This window comes from Oncorhynchus mykiss, chromosome 13 (assembly GCF_057628025.1).
Source record: "Oncorhynchus mykiss isolate SJ-2025 chromosome 13, ASM5762802v1, whole genome shotgun sequence".
Taxonomy (NCBI): domain Eukaryota; kingdom Metazoa; phylum Chordata; class Actinopteri; order Salmoniformes; family Salmonidae; genus Oncorhynchus; species Oncorhynchus mykiss.
In genome coordinates this window covers 75,990,408-76,013,139 of record NC_143034.1, presented here as the reverse complement: position 1 = coordinate 76,013,139, position 22,732 = coordinate 75,990,408, and the positions used below count along the sequence as shown (strand labels likewise).

The 22,732-nt window shown below is 47.8% G+C and overlaps 1 protein-coding gene across 3 annotated transcripts in view; it reads right to left on the bottom strand.

The window, feature by feature from the left end:
• The window catches only part of cog1 (component of oligomeric golgi complex 1), a 34,560-nt gene that overhangs the window by 10,243 nt on the left and 1,585 nt on the right, over positions 1-22,732 (bottom strand). For 2 of the 3 annotated variants that reach the window (XM_090197675.1, XM_090197676.1), the window contains exons 3-11: positions 22,517-22,650; positions 21,749-21,930; positions 10,969-11,145; positions 10,200-10,356; positions 7,253-7,463; positions 5,993-6,365; positions 3,579-4,063; positions 1,274-1,420; positions 675-836 (exon numbers count right to left, since the gene is read on the bottom strand). In XM_090197675.1, coding sequence (XP_090053801.1) covers positions 675-836; positions 1,274-1,420; positions 3,579-4,063; positions 5,993-6,365; positions 7,253-7,463; positions 10,200-10,356; positions 10,969-11,145; positions 21,749-21,930; positions 22,517-22,650 — 2,028 coding nt within the window. Of the gene's footprint in view, positions 1-674; positions 837-1,273; positions 1,421-3,578; positions 4,064-5,992; positions 6,366-7,252; positions 7,464-10,199; positions 10,357-10,968; positions 11,146-21,628; positions 21,931-22,516; positions 22,651-22,732 lie in introns of all 3 variants that reach the window. The other variant, XM_090197674.1, reaches the window with a different exon arrangement.

Here is a 22,732-nt window from a genome sequence, read left to right as displayed (position 1 = left end):
TGTGTGTTACCTTGTCCTGCGCTGTGTGTGTGTGTGTGTTACCATGTCCTGCGCTGTGTGTGTGTGTGTGTGTTACCATGTCCTGCGCTGTGTGTGTGTGTTACCATGTCCTGCGCTGTGTGTGTGTGTGTGTGTTACCTTGTCCTGTGCTGTGTGTGTGTGTGTTACCTTGTCCTGCGCTGTGTGTGTGTGTGTGTTACCATGTCCTGCGCTGTGTGTGTGTGTTACCATGTCCTGCGCTGTGTGTGTGTGTGTGTGTTACCTTGTCCTGCCCTGTGTGTGTTACCTTGTCCTGCCCTGTGTGTGTGTTACCTTGTCCTGCGCTGTGTGTGTGTGTGTGTGTTACCTTGTCCTGCGCTGTGTGTGTGTTACCTTGTCCTGTGCTGTGTGTGTGTGTTACCTTGTCCTGCGCTGTGTGTGTGTGTGTGTTACCTTGTCCTGCGCTGTGTGTGTGTGTGTGTTACCTTGTCCTGCGCTGTGTGTGTGTGTGTTACCTTGTCCTGCGCTGTGTGTGTGTGTGTGTGTTACCTTGTCCTGCGCTGTGTGTGTGTTACCTTGTCCTGCGCTGTGTGTGTGTGTTACCTTGTCCTGCGCTGTGTGTGTGTGTGTGTTATACCTTGTCCTGCGCTGTGTGTGTGTGTGTGTTACCTTGTCCTGCGCTGTGTGTGTGTTACCTTGTCCTGCGCTGTGTGTATGAGGTTCTGGTATTGGTGCAGCACCAGGTCCATGCAGCCTTGTAGTAACTCCTGTAGGGTGGGGCGGGGCACAGCATGACCCCCTACACCATTCACCTCCAGACACAGGTGGAACAGCAGAGACTGGACAAACCATGACGGCTATGGAGGGAGGGGGGGGGGGGGGGGGGGGAGAGGGAGAGAGGAGGGGGGGGGGGAGAGGGGGGAGCGAGACAGAGAGAGAGAGAGAGACAGAGAGGGGGGAGCGAGAGAGAGAGAGAGAGAGAGACAGAGAGAGAGACAGAGAGAGGGGGGAGTTGAGAGAGGGAGACAGAGAGAGGGGGGAGCGAGACAGAGACAGAGAGAGAGAGAGGGGGAGCGAGACAGAGACAGAGAGAGACAGAGAGAGGAAGATAGAGGGGGGAGTGAGAGAGGGAGACAGAGAGAGAGAGAAAGAGAGAGAGACAGAGGGAGACAGAGAGATAATATTGCAGCATCTCAGTGTTAATTTTCTATTTGAGAATCCTTTCTCCTGTCTGTGAGACACTACTGGTCAGGTCCTGCTGAGCTGAGCGATGATGTCATAACATCACTCTTACCTGGACAGGAAGTCTGATCTTGGAGGTGACGCTGCTCCCTGACTCCGCCTCTTCCTGGATCTCTAGCTCCTCCCAGTTGGTGGCGTTTGCTAGGATAGCCCCGGCAGACTCTGCGTGCAACGAGGTCGCAAACTGACCTACCAGCGCCTTGGGGGGGGAGAGAGAGAGAGAGGGGGAGACCAAGGGGTATGGTAATAAAATACATGACAACAAAGGAAGGATGGCTCGGCCTAAATAGACTGGGTTGTCATTTCATTTCAAACTGATTGTTGGAAGTTTGTCTGACATTCTTAGACCACAAAACTCTGTATCAAGCCTCTCAGAGAGCTGATCTAGGATCAGGTCCCCCCTGTCCATGTAATCTAATAGGACCAGTATTCAGTCATAGAACTGGTCTAGGATCAGGTCCCCCCTGTCCATGTAATCTAATAGGACCAGTATTCAGAGTCATAGAGCTGGTCTAGGATCAGGTCCCCCTGTCCATGTAATCTAATAGGACCAGTATTCAGTCATAGAGCTGGTCTAGGATCAGGTCCCACCTGTCCAATAGGACCAGTATTCAGTCATAGAGCTGGTCTAGGATCAGGTCCCCCCTGTCCATGTAATCTAAATGACCAGTATTCAGTCATAGAACTGGTCTAGGATCAGGTCCCCCTGTCCATGTAATCTAAATGACCAGTATTCAGTCATAGAGCTGGTCTAGGATCAGGTCCCACCTGTCCATGTAATCTAATAGGACCAGTATTCAGTCATAGAGCTGGTCTAGGATCAGGTCCCCCCTGTCCATGTAATCTAATAGGACCAGTATTCAGAGTCATAGAGCTGGTCTAGGATCAGGTCCCCCCTGTCCATGTAATCTAATAGGACCAGTATTCAGAGTCATAGAGCTGGTCTAGGATCAGGTCCCCCCTGTCCATGTAATCTAATAGGACCAGTATTCAGTCATAGAACTGGTCTAGGATCAGGTCCCCCTGTCCATGTAATCTAATAGGACCAGTATTCAGTCATTGAGCTGGTCTAGGATCAGGTCCCCCCTGTCCATGTAATCTAATAGGACCAGTATTCAGTCATAGAGCTGGTCTAGGATCAGGTCCCACCTGTCCAATAGGACCAGTATTCAGTCATAGAGCTGGTCTAGGATCAGGTCCCCCCTGTCCATGTAATCTAAATGACCAGTATTCAGTCATAGAACTGGTCTAGGATCAGGTCCCCCTGTCCATGTAATCTAAATGACCAGTATTCAGTCATAGAGCTGGTCTAGGATCAGGTCCCACCTGTCCATGTAATCTAATAGGACCAGTATTCAGTCATAGAGCTGGTCTAGGATCAGGTCCCCCCTGTCCATGTAATCTAATAGGACCAGTATTCAGAGTCATAGAGCTGGTCTAGGATCAGGTCCCCCCTGTCCATGTAATCTAATAGGACCAGTATTCAGAGTCATAGAGCTGGTCTAGGATCAGGTCCCCCTGTCCATGTAATCTAATAGGACCAGTATTCAGTCATAGAACTGGTCTAGGATCAGGTCCCCCTGTCCATGTAATCTAATAGGACCAGTATTCAGTCATTGAGCTGGTCTAGGATCAGGTCCCCCCTGTCCATGTAATCTAATAGGACCAGTATTCAGAGTCATAGAGCTGGTCTAGGATCAGGTCCCCCCTGTCCATGTAATCTAATAGGACCAGTATTCAGTCATAGAGCTGGTCTAGGATCAGGTCCCCCCTGTCCATGTAATCTAATAGGACCAGTATTCAGTCATAGAACTGGTCTAGGATCAGGTCCCCCCTGTCCATGTAATCTAATAGGACCAGTATTCAGTCATAGAGCTGGTCTAGGATCAGGTCCCCCCTGTCCATGTAATCTAATAGGACCAGTATTCAGTCATAGAGCTGGTCTAGGATCAGGTCCCCCCTGTCCATGTAATCTAATAGGACCAGTATTCAGTCATAGAGCTGGTCTAGGATCAGGTCCCCCCCTGTCCATGTAATCTAATAGGACCAGTATTCAGAGTCATAGAGCTGGTCTAGGATCAGGTCCCCCCTGTCCATGTAATCTAATAGGACCAGTATTCAGTCATAGAGCTGGTCTAGGATCAGGTCCCCCCTGTCCATGTAATCTAATAGGACCAGTATTCAGTCATAGAACTGGTCTAGGATCAGGCCCCCCCTGTCCATGTATTTCATTTGAATCTAAAAGGCTAAACTGATCCTAGAGCCCCACTCCAACTCTGAGATGTTTAAACAGCCCCAGAAAATGTCTGCCACACTTTGATTTAGTGGTGAGCTATCCCTCCAAGTAACCCCCTCACCTTAGAGAGGGCGGAGCTCCATATCCGATATGCTTCCATACTGACAACCAGAAGCTCCTCTTTCAGACACGCCCACTTGGCCTGGGCGGGGCTAACCTCTGTCGCCTTGGCAGCCGCCTTCCCCAACTTCCTGCTTTGGCGGGGTGTTCCCTTGGTAACAGGGTCAGCTGCAGCACAGCCCTGTTTACCCAGGATGCACTGCCTGAGGTTGGGGCAGAGCTTGCTGAGGGACTGACAGAGGCGGGCCATGAAGAGCACCGAGCTGAGACGGGCTGGGCCGGGGGAGGAGCCAACAGGTGAGGCCGCCCCCAGTTTAGAGCGCACGCAGGTGATGATGTCACGTACGCATGCCAGACAGCGTTCACGTAGGGTCTCCTCTACCGCCATGGCGTCTGTGAACCGGTCGAAGGATGAGACGGTACCGGAACCAGAACTGGACCCAGAGCCGAGGCCTATAGTGAAGGAGACGGAGGGGACCTGGGGATCTGTGGATGAAGAGGAGGTGGTAGAGGTAGAGGGGGAGGAAGAGGAGATGGAGGAGGTGGTAGAGGAGGTGGAGGAGATGGTAGAAGAGGAGGTAGAGAGAGGTGGAGGAGGTGGTAGAGGAGGATGTGGTAGAGGGGGGGTGGAGGATGAGATGGAGGAGGTGGTAGAGGGGGGGGTGGAGGAGGAGATGGAGCAGGTGGTAGAGGGGAGGTGGAGGAGGAGATGGAGGAGGTGGTAGAGGGGAGGTGGAGGAGGAGATGGAGCAGGTGGTAGAGGGGGGGGGTGGAGGAGGAGATGGAGCAGGTGGTAGAGGGGAGGTGGAGGTGGTGGTAGAGGGGGGGGTGGAGGAGGAGATGGAGCAGGTGGTAGAGGGGGGGTGGAGGAGGAGATGGAGGAGGTGGTAGAGGGGGGGGGTGGAGGAGGAGATGGAGCAGGTGGTAGAGGGGAGGTGGTAGAGGGGGGGTGGAGGAGGAGATGGAGCAGGTGGTAGAGGGGAGGTGGAGGTGGTGGTAGAGGGGGGGTGGAGGAGGAGATGGAGGAGGTGGTAGAGGGGGGGTGGAGGAGGAGATGGAGGAGGTGGTAGAGGGGAGGTGGAGGAGGTGGTAGGGGGGGGTGGAGGAGGAGATGGAGGAGGTGGTAGAGGGGAGGTGGAGGAGGTGGTAGAGGGGGGGGTGGAGGAGGAGATGGAGGAGGTGGTAGAGGGGGGGTGGAGGAGGAGATGGAGGAGGTGGTAGAGGGGAGGTGGAGGAGGAGATGGAGGAGGTGGTAGGGGGGGTGGAGGAGGAGATGGAGGAGGTGGTAGAGGGGGGGTGGAGGAGGAGATGGAGCAGGTGGTAGAGGGGAGGTGGAGGAGGTGGTAGAGGGGGGGGTGGAGGAGATGGAGCAGGTGGTAGAGGGGAGGTGGAGGAGGTGGTAGAGGGGGGGGTGGAGGAGGAGATGGAGGAGGTGGTGGGGGGGGTGGAGGAGGAGATGGAGCAGGTGGTAGAGGGGAGGTGGAGGAGGTGGTAGAGGGGGGGTGGAGGAGGAGATGGAGGAGGTGGTAGGGGGGGGGGTGGAGGAGGAGATGGAGCAGGTGGTAGAGGGCGAGGAAGTGGAGATGGAGGAGGTGGTAGAGGGGGAGGAAGTGGAGATGGAGGAGGTGGTAGAGGGGGAGGAAGTGGAGATGAAGGAGGAAGTAGAGGGGGAGGTTGAGGTAGAGATGGAGGAGGTAGAGAAGGAAGTAGAGGGGGAGGAGGTAGAGTGGAGGAAGGAGACAGAGGAGAACCTCTGGTCAAAAGGAGTCCACTATAATGAGAAGAGAGTTTGAGATGCAGTCGATATTGATGACTTCATGTTAAGTATTTCACCTTAGTTCACATTACATTATCATTAGGCCAGGTCTCCCTGGGACAATATCTTAATTGGACCTCCTGTAGAAATAAAGTCCAATAATCCATCTGTCTACCTACCTGTGTTATCAGAGGACAGGTAATCCATCTGTCTACCTACCTGTGTTATCAGAGGACAGGTAATCCATCTGTCTACCTACCTGTGTTATCAGAGGACAGGTAATCCATCTGTCTACCTACCTGTGTTATCAGAGGACAGGTAATGCATCTGTCTACCTACCTGTGTTATCAGAGGGCAGGTAATCCATCTGTCTACCTACCTGTGTTATCAGAGGACAGGTAATCCATCTGTCTACCTACCTGTGTTATCAGAGGGCAGGTAATCCATCTGTCTCCCTACCTGTGTTATCAGAGGACAGGTAATCCATCTGTCTCCCTACCTGTGTTATCAGAGGACAGGTAATCCATCTGTCTCCCTACCTGTGTTATCAGAGGACAGGTAATCCATCTGTCTACCTACCTGTGTTATCAGAGGGCAGGTAATCCATCTGTCTCCCTACCTGTGTTATCAGAGGACAGGTAATCCATCTGTCTACCTACCTGTGTTATCAGAGGGCAGGTAGTGCTGCAGGTCATCCAGTCTGTCTCTGAGAGCAGCATCCAGTGATGAACAGAAGATCTGGACACAGGGTGTCAGGGCCTGAGTCTTCATGGCCAGGCCGCTCCGATGCTGTGGCCCCCGTTGGGATACACTGACCCAGGCCGCGTCGCTCAATAGGTCCCCCTGGGCCTCGGACCACAGGAAAGAGGCCACGTCTGCCTCGTAGAGAGCACCTCGGCTGGGGAGGGGAGGGCTGGAGCCTGGTGGACCGGGGCCCGGAGGGGTGGGCTGGCCCTCTAGATCTCGAAGGGCAGAGGAGAGGAGCTGTCTGCAGCTGGTGGAGATAGTCTCTGTACCCTCCTGGGTGATCGCCTGGGGGAGAGAATGGAAGAAGAGGGGGAGATGGAGAACGGGAGAATTAAGGGAGCAGAAGATAGAGAGAAGGGGAGATATAGAAAGGAGAGAAAAAGAGAGAGAGAGAGAGAGAGAGAGAGAGAGAAAGGAGAGAGAGAGAGAAAGGAGAGAGAGAGAGAGAGAGAGAGAGAGAAAGGAGAGAGAGAGAGAGAGAGAGAGAGAGAAAGGAGAGAGAGAGAGAGAGAGAGAGAGAGAGAGAAAGAAAGGAGAGAGAGAGAGAAGAGAGAAAGGAGAGAGAGAGAGAGAGAGAGAGAGAGAGAGAGAGAGAGAAAGAAAGGAGAGAGAGAGAGAGAAGAGAGAGAGAGAAAGAAAGGAGAGAGAGAGAGAGAAGAGAGAGAGAGAGAGAGAGAGAGAGAGAAAACAGACAGACACAGTGAGCAGATTAGAACTATTCTGGAGAGGAGAACTAGTTCACTAGATAGCTAGAAGACAGAAGTCAGCTGTAGCTACTAGCTAGTTAAATCGGCAGGTTAAATCTGTTGTCCTGTTTCTAAAAGGTTCCCCACTGTCTGAATGGGAACAGCTCAATGTAATGAGAGGAGCAGGGGTGTATAGAATACACACGACTAGAGAATAATATTAACAACAACAGCTAAAACTGTCAGTGCTCCATTCTATTGTATAACATGGACACAGATTAGTCCTAGTCTGAAAAGCCTGGTCAACAGAGATTCTCCATAGAAGGTGCTACTTCCTCCAGGACTAATGTGGTGCACCACACACTTCCTTCCAAGTGTCCACAATCAAAGCCCGGGGGACGAGGCCTGGGTCTCGCTAATTTAAACCTAGATTAAGACTAGCATTAATCTGTGTCCTGGAAACGGGACCTGAGTGTAGCTAGTTACCTGCAGGCGTTGTAGGAAGAGCTGCTGTAGGAAGTCCTCCCACAGCGCTAGGGGGCGCTCTAACAGCCGCTGGCAGATGAAGCTCCAGTGTTGACTGATGGAGTCGGTGGAGAGGAGGTCCCACACAGCATCTCTGATGGAGGCTAGGCCCTTCAGACTGTTCACATAGACCAGCAGACTGCTGACACCATTACAGATGTCCTCCTTACAGCTGGGAGAAATAAAACAACATGATAACAACCCTAACCAGACTGCTGACTCTGTTACAGCTGGGAGAAACAATACAACATGATAACAACCCTAACCAGACTGCTGACTCTGTTACTGACGTCATGTTACTGTACAGACACTGAGCTCTGACGTCATGTTACTGTACAGACACTGAGCTCTGACGTCATGTTACTGTACAGACACTGAGCTCTGATGTCATGTATAGCATGTTACTGTACAGACACTGAGCTCTGACGTCATGTATAGCATGTTACTGAACAGAAACTGAGCTCTGATGTCATGTATAGCATGTTACTGTACAGACACTGAGCTCTGAGGTCATGTTACTGAACAGACACTGAGCTCTGATGTCATGTTACTGTACAGACACTGAGCTCTGATGTCATGTATAGCATGTTACTGAACAGACACTGAGCTCTGATGTCATGTTACTGAACAGACACTGAGCTCTGATGTCATGTTACTGTACAGACACTGAGCTCTGATGTCATGTATAGCATGTTACTGTACAGACACTGAGCTCTGACATCATGTATAGCATGTTACTGTACAGACACTGAGCTCTGATGTCATGTATAGCATGTTACTGTACAGCCACTGAGCTCTGAGGTCATGTATAGCATGTTACTGTACAGACACTGAGCTCTGAGGTCATGTATAGCATGTTACTGTACAGACACTGAGCTCTGAGGTCATGTATAGCATGTTACTGTACAGACACTGAGCTCTGACATCATGTATAGCATGTTACTGTACAGACACTGAGCTCTGACGTCATGTATAGCATGTTACTGTACAGACACTGAGCTCTGACGTCATGTATAGCATGTTACTGTACAGACACTGAGCTCTGACATCATGTATAGCATGTTACTGTACAGACACTGAGCTCTGACATCATGTATAGCATGTTACTGTACAGACACTGACATCATGTATAGCATGTTACTGTACAGACACTGAGCTCTGACGTCATGTATAGCATGTTACTGTACAGACACTGAGCTCTGACGTCATGTATAGCATGTTACTGTACAGACACTGAGCTCTGATGTCATGTATAGCATGTTACTGTACAGACACTGAGCTCTGACATCATGTTACTGTACAGACACTGAGCTCTGACGTCATGTATAGCATGTTACTGTACAGACACTGAGCTCTGACATCATGTATAGCATGTTACTGTACAGACACTGAGCTCTGACATCATGTATAGCATGTTACTGTACAGACACTGAGCTCTGATGTCATGTATAGCATGTTACTGTACAGACACTGAGCTCTGACGTCATGTATAGCATGTTACTGTACAGACACTGAGCTCTGACATCATGTATAGCATGTTACTGTACAGACACTGAGCTCTGACATCATGTATAGCATGTTACTGTACAGACACTGAGCTCTGAGGTCATGTATAGCATGTTACTGTACAGACACTGAGCTCTGATGTCATGTATAGCATGTTACTGTACAGACACTGAGCTCTGACGTCATGTATAGCATGTTACTGTACAGACACTGAGCTCTGACGTCATGTATAGCATGTTACTGTACAGACACTGAGCTCTGACGTCATGTATAGCATGTTACTGTACAGACACTGAGCTCTGACATCATGTATAGCATGTTACTGTACAGACACTGAGCTCTGATGTCATGTATAGCATGTTACTGTACAGACACTGAGCTCTGACGTCATGTATAGCATGTTACTGAACAGACACTGAGCTCTGACATCATGTTACTGTACAGACACTGAGCCCTGACATCATGTATAACATGTTACTGTACAGACACTGAGCTCTGACATCATGTTACTGTACAGACACTGAGCTCTGACATCATGTTACTGTACAGACACTGAGCTCTGACATCATATTACTGTACAGACACTGAGCTCTGACATCATGTTACTGTACAGACACTGAGCTCTGACATCATGTTACTGTACAGACACTGAGCTCTGACATCATGTTACTTTACAGACACTGAGCTCTGACATCATGTATAACATGTTACTGTACAGACACTGAGCTCTGACATCGTGTATAACATGTTACTGTACAGACACTGAGCTCTGACATCATGTTACTGTACAGACACTGAGCTCTGACATCATGTTACTGTACAGACACTGAGCTCCAATTGAGGGTTTTTTTCAGTGTTCAAATCTGCCATGTTCAACCCCCTATACGAGTAGGGGTGTAAAGGGCTACCTGTTACCGAGGTTTACAATGACAGGGGAATTGTTAATTTGACTTCAGGCTTGTTTAAATGATTTATTAGTGGAACATGAATGACATCATTCAAGTCAAGAGTGTGTCCCCAAGTTGAAGGTTTTTTTCAACTCCCTCGCCACTGTCTGGAAGTCACATATTTCAACCCGTGGGCCCTGATCGCGTCTGGTCTGGATGGACAAAAATCAACATGCGGGGGACCCATACACGCGTGTGCCCCCCCCCTTCTAGTCAGCATGTGAGAGTTCCATTTTGGTTGATTTGGTTCCCAGAGCAGATATAGTTCCTGAAGAAGCTGGTCATTTTCTGGTCCCAGATCAGACTCTCCTTAATCATCTTTTTATAGTTCTACAGCCGACTATGATCGATATTGAATATCAGTTGTTGAAATTAAAAGGGCATTGATTGGCTGAAATATGGCAGCTGTTTCTATATGCAAAAGTAAAGGGTATTGATTGGATGAGAGGTCTTACGTGTTGATCCACTGCTGTAGGGTGTCTCTGAGCTGCTCTCTCTGGATTGGCTGAGCCAGGGTTCTGAGCGCGGGCTGGAACTCAGCGATGGAAGAGGGGAGGTACTTGAACCAGCTTCCTGTACTCACCTCCTCCTGAAGGACACGCCTCCCTTTACCTGGACAACAGGTGACAACAGGTGAGACAACAGGTGAGACAACAGGTGAGACCGGAAGGACAGATTACCACAGAGATGTCTACAGTTCTATAATTCAACAATAAGGCCCACAGGGGTGTTGTGTATTGGCCATATACCACAAACCCCTAAGGTGCCTTAATGCTATTATAAACTGGCTACCAACAAACATCTAACAGTAAACAAGTATTTTTGTGTCTTTACAACATACCCGTGGTATATCGTTGGATATACACACACAGCTGAAACACTGTTTCAGATCATCAGCATCCAAGACCCAAACTCCTCGGTTTATAATTGGTATTAAATTCTCCATTGTTGAAAGTCAATATCCCTCAGAGAGGCCAATCAAAAGGTCAAGGTAGAGCTGTTACCATGTTGCTTATACAATCTAATATAACACGCTTATATAGTCTTATCAAAGTTAGGGGCTCCAGATCAGTTTGGGCCTAAAATGGGATGAAAGTAGGTTAGGCCATCACTGTAAATAAGAATTATCTTAACTGACTTGCCTAGTTAAATAAAGGTTAAATAAATAAATAAAGTATTTTTTCTTCTTCAACCATTTCTTGCAAGTTATCATAGGTAATGTACCTGTAGGTGTGGTGGAGGTGACGTTCTCCAGAGTGGTGAAGAGGAGGCCGGAGCTCAGCCCTCCGTCCCCCAGCCGGGGACTCCCTTCTGGGGCTACGTAGAAGACAGCGTAGGCCTGGTACAGAGTGGTCACCAGCAGCTCTACCAGGCTACACACCTGGGCCTTAATACCAGCACCTGGGACACACACACAGACATGACTGTCCACCTGAACCACACATCAAAACACCACACCGGTCCACTGAACAGAGATGAGGAAGTGTGATAACAGGGGAGAGGAAGTGTGATAACAGGGGAGAGGAAGTGTGATAACAGGACATGTTGACTTGGAGAGGAAGTGTGATAACAGGACATGTTGACTTGGAGAGGAAGTGTGATAACAGGACATGTTGACTTGGAGAGGAAGTGTGATAACAGGACATGTTGACTTGGAGAGGAAGTGTGATAACAGGACATGTTGACTTGGAGAGGAAGTGTGATAACAGGGGAGTGGAAGTGTGATAACAGGACATGTTGACTTGGAGAGGAAGTGTGATAACAGGACATGTTGACTTGGAGAGGAAGTGTGATAACAGGGGAGTGGAAGTGTGATAACAGGACATGTTGACTTGGAGAGGAAGTGTGATAACAGGGGAATGGAAGTGTGATAACAGGACATGTTGACTTGGAGAGGAAGTGTGATAACAGGACATGTTGACTTGGAGAGGAAGTGTGATAACAGGACATGTTGACTTGGAGAGGAAGTGTGATAACAGGGGAGAGGAAGTGTGATAACAGGACATGTTGACTTGGAGAGGAAGTGTGATAACAGGACATGTTGACTTGGAGAGGAAGTGTGATAACAGGGGAGAGGAAGTGTGATAACAGGACATGTTGACTTGGAGAGGAAGTGTGATAACAGGACATGTTGACTTGGAGAGGAAGTGTGATAACAGGACATGTTGACTTGGAGAGGAAGTGTGATAACAGGACATATTGACTTGGAGAGGAAGTGTGATAACAGGACATGTTGACTTGGAGTGGAAGTGTGATAACAGGACATGTTGACTTGGAGAGGAAGTGTGATAACAGGACATGTTGACTTGGAGAGAAAGTGTGATAACAGGGCATGTTGACTTGGGATGGAAGTGTGATAACAGGGGAGAGGAAGTGTGATAACAGGACATGTTGACTTGGGATGGAAGTGTGATAACAGGGGAGAGGAAGTGTGATAACAGGACATGTTGACTTGGGATGGAAGTGTGATAACAGGGGAGAGGAAGTGTGATAACAGGACATGTTGACTTGGGATGGAAGTGTGATAACAGGACATGTTGACTTGGAGTGGAAGTGTGATAATAGGACATGTTGACTTGGGAGAGGAAGTGTGATAACAGGACATGTTGACTTGGAGAGGAAGTGTGATAACAGGACATGTTGACTTGGAGAGGAAGTGTGATAACAGGACATGTTGACTTGGAGAGGAAGTGTGATAACAGGGGAGTGGAAGTGTGATAACAGGACATGTTGACTTGGAGAGGAAGTGTGATAACAGGGGAGTGGAAGTGTGATAACAGGACATGTTGACTTGGAGAGGAAGTGTGATAACAGGACATGTTGACTTGGAGAGGAAGTGTGATAACAGGACATGTTGACTTGGAGAGGAAGTGTGATAACAGGGGAGAGGAAGTGTGATAACAGGACATGTTGACTTGGAGAGGAAGTGTGATAACAGGACATGTTGACTTGGAGAGGAAGTGTGATAACAGGACATGTTGACTTGGAGAGGAAGTGTGATAACAGGGGAGAGGAAGTGTGATAACAGGGGAGAGGAAGTGTGATAACAGGACATGTTGACTTGGAGAGGAAGTGTGATAACAGGACATGTTGACTTGGAGAGGAAGTGTGATAACAGGGGAGAGGAAGTGTGATAACAGGACATGTTGACTTGGAGAGGAAGTGTGATAACAGGACATGTTGACTTGGAGAGGAAGTGTGATAACAGGACATGTTGACTTGGAGAGGAAGTGTGATAACAGGACATGTTGACTTGGAGAGGAAGTGTGATAACAGGACATGTTGACTTGGAGAGAAAGTGTGATAACAGGACATGTTGACTTGGAGAGGAAGTGTGATAACAGGACATGTTGACTTGGAGAGGAAGTGTGATAACAGGGGAGTGGAAGTGTGATAACAGGACATGTTGACTTGGAGAGGAAGTGTGATAACAGGACATGTTGACTTGGAGTGGAAGTGTGATAACAGGACATGTTGACTTGGAGAGGAAGTGTGATAACAGGACATGTTGACTTGGAGAGGAAGTGTGATAACAGGACATGTTGACTTGGAGAGAAAGTGTGATAACAGGGCATGTTGACTTGGGATGGAAGTGTGATAACAGGGGAGAGGAAGTGTGATAACAGGACATGTTGACTTGGGATGGAAGTGTGATAACAGGGGAGAGGAAGTGTGATAACAGGACATGTTGACTTGGGATGGAAGTGTGATAACAGGGGAGAGGAAGTGTGATAACAGGACATGTTGACTTGGGATGGAAGTGTGATAACAGGACATGTTGACTTGGAGTGGAAGTGTGATAATAGGACATGTTGACTTGGGAGAGGAAGTGTGATAACAGGACATGTTGACTCGGGAGAGGAAGTGTGATAACAGGACATGTTGACTTGGAGAGGAAGTGTGATAACAGGACATGTTGACTTGGAGAGGAAGTGTGATAACAGGGGAGAGGAAGTGTGATAACAGGACATGTTGACTTGGAGAGGAAGTGTGATAACAGGGGAGTGGAAGTGTGATAACAGGACATGTTGACTTGGAGAGGAAGTGTGATAACAGGACATGTTGACTTGGAGAGGAAGTGTGATAACAGGACATGTTGACTTGGAGAGGAAGTGTGATAACAGGGGAGAGGAAGTGTGATAACAGGACATGTTGACTTGGAGAGGAAGTGTGATAACAGGACATGTTGACTTGGAGAGGAAGTGTGATAACAGGACATGTTGACTTGGAGAGGAAGTGTGATAACAGGGGAGAGGAAGTGTGATAACAGGGGAGAGGAAGTGTGATAACAGGACATGTTGACTTGGAGAGGAAGTGTGATAACAGGACATGTTGACTTGGAGAGGAAGTGTGATAACAGGGGAGAGGAAGTGTGATAACAGGACATGTTGACTTGGAGAGGAAGTGTGATAACACGACATGTTGACTTGGAGAGGAAGTGTGATAACAGGACATGTTGACTTGGAGAGAAAGTGTGATAACAGGGCATGTTGACTTGGAGAGGAAGTGTGATAACAGGACATGTTGACTTGGGGTGGAAGTGTGATAACAGGGGAGAGGAAGTGTGACAACAGGACATGTTGACTTGGGGTGGAAGTGTGATAACAGGGGAGAGGAAGTGTGATAACAGGACATGTTGACTTGGGATGGAAGTGTGATAACAGGGGAGAGGAAGTGTGATAACAGGACATGTTGACTTGGAGAGGAAGTGTGATAACAGGACATGTTGACTTGGAGAGAAAGTGTGATAACAGGGCATGTTGACTTGGGATGGAAGTGTGATAACAGGGGAGAGGAAGTGTGATAACAGGACATGTTGACTTGGGATGGAAGTGTGATAACAGGGGAGAGGAAGTGTGATAACAGGACATGTTGACTTGGGATGGAAGTGTGATAACAGGACATGTTGACTTGGAGTGGAAGTGTGATAACAGGGGAGTGGAAGTGTGATAACAGGACATGTTGACTTGGAGAGGAAGTGTGATAACAGGGGAATGGAAGTGTGATAACAGGACATGTTGACTTGGAGAGGAAGTGTGATAACAGGACATGTTGACTTGGAGAGGAAGTGTGATAACAGGACATGTTGACTTGGAGAGGAAGTGTGATAACAGGGGAGAGGAAGTGTGATAACAGGACATGTTGACTTGGAGAGGAAGTGTGATAACAGGACATGTTGACTTGGAGAGGAAGTGTGATAACAGGGGAGAGGAAGTGTGATAACAGGACATGTTGACTTGGAGAGGAAGTGTGATAACAGGACATGTTGACTTGGAGAGGAAGTGTGATAACAGGACATGTTGACTTGGAGAGGAAGTGTGATAACAGGACATGTTGACTTGGAGAGGAAGTGTGATAACAGGACATATTGACTTGGAGAGGAAGTGTGATAACAGGACATGTTGACTTGGAGTGGAAGTGTGATAACAGGACATGTTGACTTGGAGAGGAAGTGTGATAACAGGACATGTTGACTTGGAGAGAAAGTGTGATAACAGGGCATGTTGACTTGGGATGGAAGTGTGATAACAGGGGAGAGGAAGTGTGATAACAGGACATGTTGACTTGGGATGGAAGTGTGATAACAGGGGAGAGGAAGTGTGATAACAGGACATGTTGACTTGGGATGGAAGTGTGATAACAGGGGAGAGGAAGTGTGATAACAGGACATGTTGACTTGGGATGGAAGTGTGATAACAGGACATGTTGACTTGGAGTGGAAGTGTGATAATAGGACATGTTGACTTGGGAGAGGAAGTGTGATAACAGGACATGTTGACTTGGAGAGGAAGTGTGATAACAGGACATGTTGACTTGGAGAGGAAGTGTGATAACAGGACATGTTGACTTGGAGAGGAAGTGTGATAACAGGGGAGTGGAAGTGTGATAACAGGACATGTTGACTTGGAGAGGAAGTGTGATAACAGGGGAGTGGAAGTGTGATAACAGGACATGTTGACTTGGAGAGGAAGTGTGATAACAGGACATGTTGACTTGGAGAGGAAGTGTGATAACAGGACATGTTGACTTGGAGAGGAAGTGTGATAACAGGGGAGAGGAAGTGTGATAACAGGACATGTTGACTTGGAGAGGAAGTGTGATAACAGGACATGTTGACTTGGAGAGGAAGTGTGATAACAGGACATGTTGACTTGGAGAGGAAGTGTGATAACAGGGGAGAGGAAGTGTGATAACAGGGGAGAGGAAGTGTGATAACAGGACATGTTGACTTGGAGAGGAAGTGTGATAACAGGACATGTTGACTTGGAGAGGAAGTGTGATAACAGGGGAGAGGAAGTGTGATAACAGGACATGTTGACTTGGAGAGGAAGTGTGATAACAGGACATGTTGACTTGGAGAGGAAGTGTGATAACAGGACATGTTGACTTGGAGAGGAAGTGTGATAACAGGACATGTTGACTTGGAGAGGAAGTGTGATAACAGGACATGTTGACTTGGAGAGAAAGTGTGATAACAGGACATGTTGACTTGGAGAGGAAGTGTGATAACAGGACATGTTGACTTGGAGAGGAAGTGTGATAACAGGGGAGTGGAAGTGTGATAACAGGACATGTTGACTTGGAGAGGAAGTGTGATAACAGGACATGTTGACTTGGAGTGGAAGTGTGATAACAGGACATGTTGACTTGGAGAGGAAGTGTGATAACAGGACATGTTGACTTGGAGAGGAAGTGTGATAACAGGACATGTTGACTTGGAGAGAAAGTGTGATAACAGGGCATGTTGACTTGGGATGGAAGTGTGATAACAGGGGAGAGGAAGTGTGATAACAGGACATGTTGACTTGGGATGGAAGTGTGATAACAGGGGAGAGGAAGTGTGATAACAGGACATGTTGACTTGGGATGGAAGTGTGATAACAGGGGAGAGGAAGTGTGATAACAGGACATGTTGACTTGGGATGGAAGTGTGATAACAGGACATGTTGACTTGGAGTGGAAGTGTGATAATAGGACATGTTGACTTGGGAGAGGAAGTGTGATAACAGGACATGTTGACTCGGGAGAGGAAGTGTGATAACAGGACATGTTGACTTGGAGAGGAAGTGTGATAACAGGACATGTTGACTTGGAGAGGAAGTGTGATAACAGGGGAGAGGAAGTGTGATAACAGGACATGTTGACTTGGAGAGGAAGTGTGATAACAGGGGAGTGGAAGTGTGATAACAGGACATGTTGACTTGGAGAGGAAGTGTGATAACAGGACATGTTGACTTGGAGAGGAAGTGTGATAACAGGACATGTTGACTTGGAGAGGAAGTGTGATAACAGGGGAGAGGAAGTGTGATAACAGGACATGTTGACTTGGAGAGGAAGTGTGATAACAGGACATGTTGACTTGGAGAGGAAGTGTGATAACAGGACATGTTGACTTGGAGAGGAAGTGTGATAACAGGGGAGAGGAAGTGTGATAACAGGGGAGAGGAAGTGTGATAACAGGACATGTTGACTTGGAGAGGAAGTGTGATAACAGGACATGTTGACTTGGAGAGGAAGTGTGATAACAGGGGAGAGGAAGTGTGATAACAGGACATGTTGACTTGGAGAGGAAGTGTGATAACAGGACATGTTGACTTGGAGAGGAAGTGTGATAACAGGACATGTTGACTTGGAGAGAAAGTGTGATAACAGGGCATGTTGACTTGGAGAGGAAGTGTGATAACAGGACATGTTGACTTGGGGTGGAAGTGTGATAACAGGGGAGAGGAAGTGTGACAACAGGACATGTTGACTTGGGGTGGAAGTGTGATAACAGGGGAGAGGAAGTGTGATAACAGGACATGTTGACTTGGGATGGAAGTGTGATAACAGGGGAGAGGAAGTGTGATAACAGGACATGTTGACTTGGAGAGGAAGTGTGATAACAGGACATGTTGACTTGGAGAGAAAGTGTGATAACAGGGCATGTTGACTTGGGATGGAAGTGTGATAACAGGGGAGAGGAAGTGTGATAACAGGACATGTTGACTTGGGATGGAAGTGTGATAACAGGGGAGAGGAAGTGTGATAACAGGACATGTTGACTTGGGATGGAAGTGTGATAACAGGACATGTTGACTTGGAGTGGAAGTGTGATAATAGGACATGTTGACTTGGGAGAGGAAGTGTGATAACAGGACATGTTGACTTGTAGTGGAAGTGTGATAACAGGACATGTTGACTTGGGGTGGAAGTGTGATAACAGGGGAGTGGAAGTGTGATAACAGGACATGTTGACTTGGAGTGGAAGTGTGATAACAGGACATGTTGACTTGGAGTGGAAGTGTGATAACAGGACATGTTGACTTGGAGAGGAAGTGTGATAACAGGGGAGTGGAAGTGTGATAACAGGGGAGAGGAAGTGTGATAACAGGACATGTTGACTTGGGGTGGAAGTGTGATAACAGGGGAGAGGAAGTGTGATAACAGGACATGTTGACTTGGGGTGGAAGTGTGATAACAGGGGAGAGGAAGTGTGATAACAGGGGAGTGGAAGTGTGATAACAGGGGAGTGGAAGTGTGATAACAGGGGAGAGGAAGTGTGATAACAGGGGAGAGGAAGTGTGATAACAGGACATGTTGACTTGGAGAGGAAGTGTGATAACAGGGGAGAGGAAGTGTGATAACAGGACATGTTGACTTGGAGAGGAAGTGTGATAACAGGGGAGAGGAAGTGTGATAACAGGACATGTTGACTTGGAGAGGAAGTGTGATAACAGGACATGTTGACTTGGAGAGGAAGTGTGATAACAGGACATGTTGACTTGGAGTGGAAGTGTGATAACAGGACATGTTGACTTGGAGTGGAAGTGTGATAACAGGGGAGAGGAAGTGTGATAACAGGGGAGAGGAAGTGTGATAACAGGACATGTTGACTTGGAGAGGAAGTGTGATAACAGGACATGTTGACTTGGGGTGGAAGTGTGATAACAGGGGAGTGGAAGTGTGATAACAGGACATGTTGACTTGGAGAGGAAGTGTGATAACAGGACATGTTGACTTGGAGAGGAAGTGTGATAACAGGACATGTTGACTTGGAGAGGAAGTGTGATAACAGGGGAGAGGAAGTGTGATAACAGGGGAGAGGAAGTGTGATAACAGGACATGTTGACTTGGAGAGGAAGTGTGATAACAGGACATGTTGACTTGGAGAGGAAGTGTGATAACAGGGGAGAGGAAGTGTGATAACAGGACATGTTGACTTGGAGAGGAAGTGTGATAACAGGACATGTTGACTTGGAGAGGAAGTGTGATAACAGGACATGTTGACTTGGAGAGAAAGTGTGATAACAGGGCATGTTGACTTGGAGAGGAAGTGTGATAACAGGACATGTTGACTTGGGGTGGAAGTGTGATAACAGGGGAGAGGAAGTGTGACAACAGGACATGTTGACTTGGGGTGGAAGTGTGATAACAGGGGAGAGGAAGTGTGATAACAGGACATGTTGACTTGGGATGGAAGTGTGATAACAGGGGAGAGGAAGTGTGATAACAGGACATGTTGACTTGGAGAGGAAGTGTGATAACAGGACATGTTGACTTGGAGAGAAAGTGTGATAACAGGGCATGTTGACTTGGGATGGAAGTGTGATAACAGGGGAGAGGAAGTGTGATAACAGGACATGTTGACTTGGGATGGAAGTGTGATAACAGGGGAGAGGAAGTGTGATAACAGGACATGTTGACTTGGGATGGAAGTGTGATAACAGGACATGTTGACTTGGAGTGGAAGTGTGATAATAGGACATGTTGACTTGGGAGAGGAAGTGTGATAACAGGACATGTTGACTTGTAGTGGAAGTGTGATAACAGGACATGTTGACTTGGGGTGGAAGTGTGATAACAGGGGAGTGGAAGTGTGATAACAGGACATGTTGACTTGGAGTGGAAGTGTGATAACAGGACATGTTGACTTGGAGAGGAAGTGTGATAACAGGGGAGTGGAAGTGTGATAACAGGACATGTTGACTTGGAGTGGAAGTGTGATAACAGGACATGTTGACTTGGAGAGGAAGTGTGATAACAGGGGAGTGGAAGTGTGATAACAGGGGAGAGGAAGTGTGATAACAGGACATGTTGACTTGGGGTGGAAGTGTGATAACAGGGGAGAGGAAGTGTGATAACAGGACATGTTGACTTGGGGTGGAAGTGTGATAACAGGGGAGAGGAAGTGTGATAACAGGGGAGTGGAAGTGTGATAACAGGGGAGTGGAAGTGTGATAACAGGGGAGAGGAAGTGTGATAACAGGGGAGAGGAAGTGTGATAACAGGACATGTTGACTTGGAGAGGAAGTGTGATAACAGGGGAGAGGAAGTGTGATAACAGGACATGTTGACTTGGAGAGGAAGTGTGATAACAGGGGAGAGGAAGTGTGATAACAGGACATGTTGACTTGGAGAGGAAGTGTGATAACAGGACATGTTGACTTGGAGAGGAAGTGTGATAACAGGACATGTTGACTTGGAGTGGAAGTGTGATAACAGGACATGTTGACTTGGAGTGGAAGTGTGATAACAGGGGAGAGGAAGTGTGATAACAGGGGAGAGGAAGTGTGATAACAGGACATGTTGACTTGGAGAGGAAGTGTGATAACAGGACATGTTGACTTGGGGTGGAAGTGTGATAACAGGGGAGTGGAAGTGTGATAACAGGACATGTTGACTTGGAGTGGAAGTGTGATAACAGGACATGTTGACTTGGAGAGGAAGTGTGATAACAGGGGAGTGGAAGTGTGATAACAGGACATGTTGACTTGGAGTGGAAGTGTGATAACAGGACATGTTGACTTGGAGAGGAAGTGTGATAACAGGGGAGTGGAAGTGTGATAACAGGGGAGAGGAAGTGTGATAACAGGACATGTTGACTTGGGGTGGAAGTGTGATAACAGGGGAGAGGAAGTGTGATAACAGGACATGTTGACTTGGGGTGGAAGTGTGATAACAGGGGAGAGGAAGTGTGATAACAGGACATGTTGACTTGGAGAGGAAGTGTGATAACAGGACATGTTGACTTGGGGTGGAAGTGTGATAACAGGGAATGTTGACTTGGAGAGGAAGTGTGATAACAGGGGAGTGGAAGTGTGATAACAGGGGAGTGGAAGTGTGATAACAGGGGAGAGGAAGTGTGATAACAGGACATGTTGACTTGGAGAGGAAGTGTGATAACAGGGGAGTGGAAGTGTGATAACAGGGGAGAGGAAGTGTGATAACAGGACATGTTGACTTGGAGAGGAAGTGTGATAACAGGGGAGAGGAAGTGTGATAACAGGACATGTTGACTTGGAGAGGAAGTGTGATAACAGGACATGTTGACTTGGAGAGGAAGTGTGATAACAGGACATCTTGACTTGGAGTGGAAGTGTGATAACAGGACATGTTGACTTGGAGAGGAAGTGTGATAACAGGGGAGAGGAAGTGTGATAACAGGGGAGAGGAAGTGTGATAACAGGACATGTTGACTTGGAGTGGAAGTGTGATAACAGGACATGTTGACTTGGGGTGGAAGTGTCAAGGCTGTAATATGTTGTATTGTGTAGGATGTTGTATTGTGTATTGTGTTGTGTAGGATGTTGTGTTGTGTATTGTATAGGATATTGTGTTGGATGTGGTGTTGTGTATTGTGTAGGATGATGTGTATTGTGTTGGATGTATTGTTGTGTATTGTGTAGGATGTTATGTAGGGTGTTGCATTGTGTTGTGTGTTGTGTAGGATGTTGTGTAGGATGTGGTGTTGTGTATTGTGTAGGATGTTGTGTATTGTGTTGGATGTTGTGTTGTGTATTGTGTAGGATGTTGTGTTACGTATTGTGTTGGATGATATGTTGTGTATTGTGTAGGAAGTATGTGTGGTATTGTATTGTGGTACAGTGGTATATACTAGTACCATGCTGTGGCTGGTTGTATTGTGGTACAGTGGTATATACTAGTACCATGTTGTGGCTGGTAGTATTGTGTAGGAAGTATGTGTGGTATTGTATTGTGGTACAGTGGTATATACTAGTACCATGCTGTGGCTGGTTGAGTAGCTGTTGGATAGAGGCCTTCCTAGCCAGGAGGAAGTCAGCCAGAGCCTGACGTGGAGAGCTGTCCTCGAGGAGCATGGTGGACACTAGGGCCTCAGCGATGGCTTGGTCAGACACCGCCCGACCACGCAGGACTGACTTACTGTCCAGCAAAATGGTGGACCTGGGAGGGGGGTAGAAGAGAGAGAGAGTGCTCCTATATTGAATGTGGCGCTCCGATATTGAATGTGGCGCTCCTATATTGAATGCGGTGCTCCTATATTGAATGCGGTGCTCCTATATCGAATGTGGTGCCCCTATATTGAATGTGGTGCCCCTATATTGAATGTGGTGCTCCTATATTGAATGTGGTGCTCCTATATTGAATGTGGTGCTCCTATATCAAATGTGGTGCCCCTATATTGAATGTGGCGCTCCGATATTGAATGTGGCGCTCCTATATTGAATGCGGTGCTCCTATATTGAATGCGGTGCTCCTATATCGAATGTGGTGCCCCTATATCGAATGTGGTGCCCCTATATCGAATGTGGTGCCCCTATATTGAATGTGGTGCCCCTATATTGAATGTGGTGCTCCTATATTGAATGTGGTGCTCCTATATTGAATGTGGTGCTCCTATATCGAATGTGGTGCCCCTATATTGAATGTGGTGCTTCTAGCCCTGCTGAGGTAGGCTCTTCAATTTCACAGAAAATCCAGATTTGATAATCGTCTCCCTCATCCAAAATTACATCACGGTGACATTCACCTGAAGTGTCCAGCAGCAGCCACCTGCCTGACCAGGATGGGGAAGCGGGCGAGGACGGGGCTGTACTGTGGTCCTCCAGCCTCCAGGTGGAGCTGTCTGTGCAGGTGGCAGCAGAGCAGGTAGAGCTGTGTGGCCTGCAGCAAAGAGGGTGGTAAACCAGGGAGAGGCTATAAGGGCTTTTCTGACCAGCATCCCATTGACAGCCCGACTACCCAA